General features: G+C 41.6%; 1 protein-coding gene across 1 annotated transcript; it reads left to right on the forward strand.

Annotated features, from left to right (window-relative positions):
- Window positions 1–555: 555 nt before the first annotated feature.
- On the forward strand, window positions 556–1,412 carry LACBIDRAFT_298928 (uncharacterized protein; the record flags this gene model as incomplete). Its single annotated transcript, XM_001882011.1, has 5 exons — window positions 556–583; window positions 647–665; window positions 722–1,007; window positions 1,058–1,120; window positions 1,173–1,412. 5 exons carry the CDS (start codon window positions 556–558, stop codon window positions 1,410–1,412), a joined length of 636 nt encoding a protein of 211 aa, XP_001882046.1.
- Between the last annotated feature and the right edge of the window lie 3,217 nt (window positions 1,413–4,629).

Here is a 4,629-nt window from a genome sequence, read left to right on the forward strand (position 1 = left end):
TCCTGTTACCGAAAATATTGTATATCCTGAGGTACTTCTTGACTAAATTTGATATTGTAGATTTATGCTATGATTTTTGTACAATTTTTTTAATTACTGTAAATAAGTGTATGTGAATGGATATAGAGATTGGAATAAAAGAAGTGTACCAGAACTGGGATTTAAGATGAGTACCAAAACTGGGATTAAAGATGTGTACCAGGGGGTCCAGGGGGCGTGCCCCTGGCAAGCTGTGACCAGTGCTGGAGGAACGGCCGAGCATTAGCGAGTGCCGTGCCGTAGGCACGGGTCTAAAGCTTGTCTATACATGAAAACACAAAGGATTGATGGCTGACAAATTCAGCTTTATCTTACTAAGCACTTCACACCCTCACGAGACTTCTCAACACGGCTTCAGGCTGCTCCTGCCTCACTGTTCCACAAACCACCACGAACTCTGATACATTATTTTGTAAGTTTCTGGATAACATTTTGATCATTATGGAAAGCCTTCAACTATTTTTAGACACCTTCAATTGACATTTTGTCCACTTGGATTGCTTCTGATCACTTTTGATGATAGGATTTCACAAGGTTTTGATTGGTTAGTTGCTTCAATATGTGGATCTTTTTCTCTTTTTTTTGGTAATCAGAATATATGCTTCAGTTGTCCTTTTGGTCTTGATGTAGGATATTTCTTTTGCTCCCTGCCTTTATTACTTAACTATCATTTATTCCCTAGGGATTCTCCTCCTAATACTCCACAAAGGCATAGAAATATTGAGAGGGCAAGAGAGCGTCAAGAAAGGATGTTGGAAAGTCCTGAGCATAGGAGAACACCTCAAAATCCTGCTGTTGGTGGTGGTGTACCTTTTAGTCTTCCTTTCCCTATTCCACCCCCTGTTGCTCCTCTTCAAATTCCTCAAGGTCCTGTAGGTGATGATCCATTTGTTGAGGTTCTATATAATGGTCAAATTCTTCACCTTACTCCTGGGATGGCTGCACAAGTGGGTAATTTGCAAAATCAGGTAGGTTGCAGAGTTATATCTCTTTTTCTAATATTTAATATATCTTTTAGGCTCATGCTTCCCCCCTTGCTGCCCCTCCACCTCTATTTCCACCTGCTGCTATGGTAGATGTGGTAAGAAAAACCATTAGGCTATTTTCCATCTGTCTAACAAGCTTTTTTCCAGAATATGGGGCATCCTAACCAAAATGGTATTCAGTATCCACACTTACCTGCTCATTTACAGGCATTGGCTGCAGCTCTTCCACCTCTTCCTCAGCCTGTAGGAGCAAGAGGGAGGAGGGGGAGAGCTACGAAAGAAAGGAAAGTCATTAGAGCAGTGTCCACCAATGCCACTTCCAGTTTGCCTGTCTTAGGGTTTAGGTTTACTTGGGAGTCAGGAATTCTGGAAGGCGTCGTAAGTTGACAGGATCTGTCAATCAAACTTGCCTTATGTAGTTTCTCCAAGTCTTTGCACTCTGGGACTTCATCTTGATGAAGTCTGTGGTGCCCCCACCATTGTGAAACCGAAGGGCTGATCAGGACTCCTCGATGGAGGCGTGAGTGCGAGATGGCGGCAGAGAATATTCAGGGTACGCGGGAGAGTGTTTGTAATGTGGTACCACGAGACGATACCATGTTGAGAATATCCTGTGACCCAGGAAGTGGGGCAGGGTCACCTGGCGCAGGACTCTTGTATCCCGGAGGGGAGGCATAAGGCTGCCTAGCCATATAGAAATGGGGTGATTCCATCCACATGTAATGTATATTGTGGTTGCAAAGTGAGTTTATTGTTGTAAACACGATGCTATAGAACATGGGAATAAATACATGTAAATATGATGATGCTAGATCACGCAAAGAGTATATACCACTATGCCGTTACAAATCTAATATATAAAGAGAGGACGGTTGACAGTTGTTACGTAATAGATCATGTAAGCAGCCTCTTTGTCCTCGCGTCAGCGGCGTTTCCCGGGAATGTCACACGGTGTGACCACAACCACAGAACATTTTGTATTGGTAGCTCCCAACCTCATTCTGTAATAGTAAGATCCTGCATTAATTTTTTGTGAGTGTTTTTGTGGTCACACCTCTCTGAGCAGCCTCAATTTCGCTTTTTCTGTACTATTTTTTACCCCCCACTTCATTGTTAGTGTATATTTCTCCTACTTTGAGATCTATGCTGATTAAATTTCAGGTGGATTTTAGTTGCTCTACAGATTTTCATCAGTGGCCTACTGAACTGTAATTTATGGTGCATGGTATAGTGTTGAAAAATCAAAAATTATGGCCAGCTTTGTACTGCTGACTGCAGTTACAGTACCAAATGTAGGACTATATAAGTGTGGATCTAAATGTAACTTTGATGATTTGGATTAGAATAAAAATTTGAATGAGGGCAGGTTAACTTTGATGATTAAGATAAAATGAACTGGGATTGAACATATGCACTGGGAGGTTCAGGGGGCTTGCCCTGACAAGCTGGCCAAGTGCAGCCAGGGCTGCTGCAGGTTAAAGTGTATTTTTGAAAATTTCAAATAAAGTGTAAGTACCAAAACAGGGATTAGTATAACTTTGAGAAACATGTACACCACAGCTATCAGATTTTTATGAGATAGTCCAAGGGACTTCCCTTTGGCAAGCTGGCCAACTGCAGTGAGTGCCAAACCATAGGTGCAGGTCAGAGCATAATTTTAAAATTTCAAATTTAATAAGATGAAAGTACCAGAAGCTGGGGTTTTAGTGGGTATGAGAGTAGGGTGGCCTCCAGGCTGCAACTGCTAGCTTTACACAATGTGGCTGCTCTGAGTCCCACACTGCTCCAGTGTGAGCCTGCCTAGCCACAATTCCTTGGGGTGAGTTGACATTCTTCCAACAGGGTGCAATCCCCTGTCCTTGATGCTTGCGCACAAGGATAACACTGTTAACTATTGTATGCTACATAGCTTCACCAAAAAAAAAAAAAGAGAGATTGAAAATGTGCACCAGAACTGGAATAAACATATGTACTGGGGGGGACAGCTTGCCTCAGGCATGGCCAAGCGAAGTGATTGCTGTGTCCAGGTCTAAGCCTAACATTGATGATTCAGATGAAAGATATACACTAGATCTGGAATAAAGAATATGTATCAGAATGGAGATTGAATATGTGTACCAGAAATGGGATTAAACATGTGCACTGGAACTGGGATAAAAGATGTGTACCAAAACTGGAATTAAACATGTGTACTGGGGGTCCACACCATAGGTGCAGAAACTGTAACTTTGAGCAACATGTACACCACAACTGTTATATTAGTGGAATGCAGAGTTGATGTGGTGGCCACAACACTATGCTTTTTTTCACCACGCAACAACTTTCCTTAGTGAATCAACTCCAACAGGTAAATGCCCTCACTACAACTGACCATTGACACACCTGCTACAGCTTTGACTGAGTTTCAAATCCCTGATGGCCACATGGCATGCTCTGTACATACCAGATCTTTTACATTGAGGAACACCATAAAATTCCCAAAATGTGTGAAAATTTCAATCTCTTTCTTACTGAATGGTATCTTTGTTATGTAGAAATTAGGTATGGCATCACATATAGAGGTAATTTAACAGGAAAGTATGTCTCAATTTGAAGTCTGCCCCAAGTCTGCCTGATTGGTTAGGCCCTCGAGACAGAAAGCGATACAAAGTCCAACTTTCACAGATTTTCTGTATTGTGGGATTTAGTGGACAAGTTGTCGTGACCCATTTTAGTGGCTGTGACATGAACTCTGCATTTCACTATTGTATCAGATATAGTGTTTGAAAGTCCGGTTAGGTCCGGTTATTGGGTGCCCAGGGGCTCTAACCGAGACCGAGACTGGTTAGCCTTTGTCCCGAAACCTAAAATAACCTAACCGGACCGCAACTAACCGGTTACGGTTGGTTATTTGCAGTTACTAACCGGTTAGGACCGAAAAATAAAGAATCGGTTATAACAAGGCAAATATGCTCATATGTATCTTGATAGATATTATTTCTGCATATTCTAGCTTTAAAACGAGCCCAAGAACGCTAAAATCGGTGAAGAATTGACATATTTATGCAATTATCCTTGAAAGTCTACACATTTGAGTGATATTTTAGAGATTTGACTGTAACTTAGTTAAATTTTAAGTGTTTTCGACGTTCTCAAGTGCGTTTTGAAGGTGTATAATAGGGCTGGTTATAACCGGTTATTTAACGGTTAGTTAACTGCAAAATAACCGGTTATTCCATTTTCGAAATCAACTAACCCTAACCACGGTTAGGTTAGTGTTGCGGTTAGGTCCGGTTATTTTCCGGTTATTTTCCGGTTAACTAACCTAACTTTCAAACACTAATCAGATAGTCCAAGGGCTTGCCTCTGGCAAGCTGGCCAAGTGCAATGAGTGCCACTGTAGGTTAAAGTGTATCTTTGAAAATTCAAATGAAGTGAAATAAAGTGTAAGTAACAAAAGAGGGATTAGAGATGGGTACCAGAACTGGAAACAAACATGTGTGCTGGGGGAACAGCTTGCCTCTGGCAAGGCATGACTGAGTGAAGTGAGTGCTGTAGTATAAGTCCAGGTTTAAGTCTAACTATGTGTACCGAAAGTGGGATTAAATATGTGTACCAGAAGTGG

This window comes from Laccaria bicolor, genomic scaffold, assembly GCF_000143565.1.
Source record: "Laccaria bicolor S238N-H82 LACBIscaffold_15 genomic scaffold, whole genome shotgun sequence".
In the NCBI taxonomy this organism is placed as follows: Eukaryota; Fungi; Basidiomycota; class Agaricomycetes; order Agaricales; family Hydnangiaceae; genus Laccaria; species Laccaria bicolor.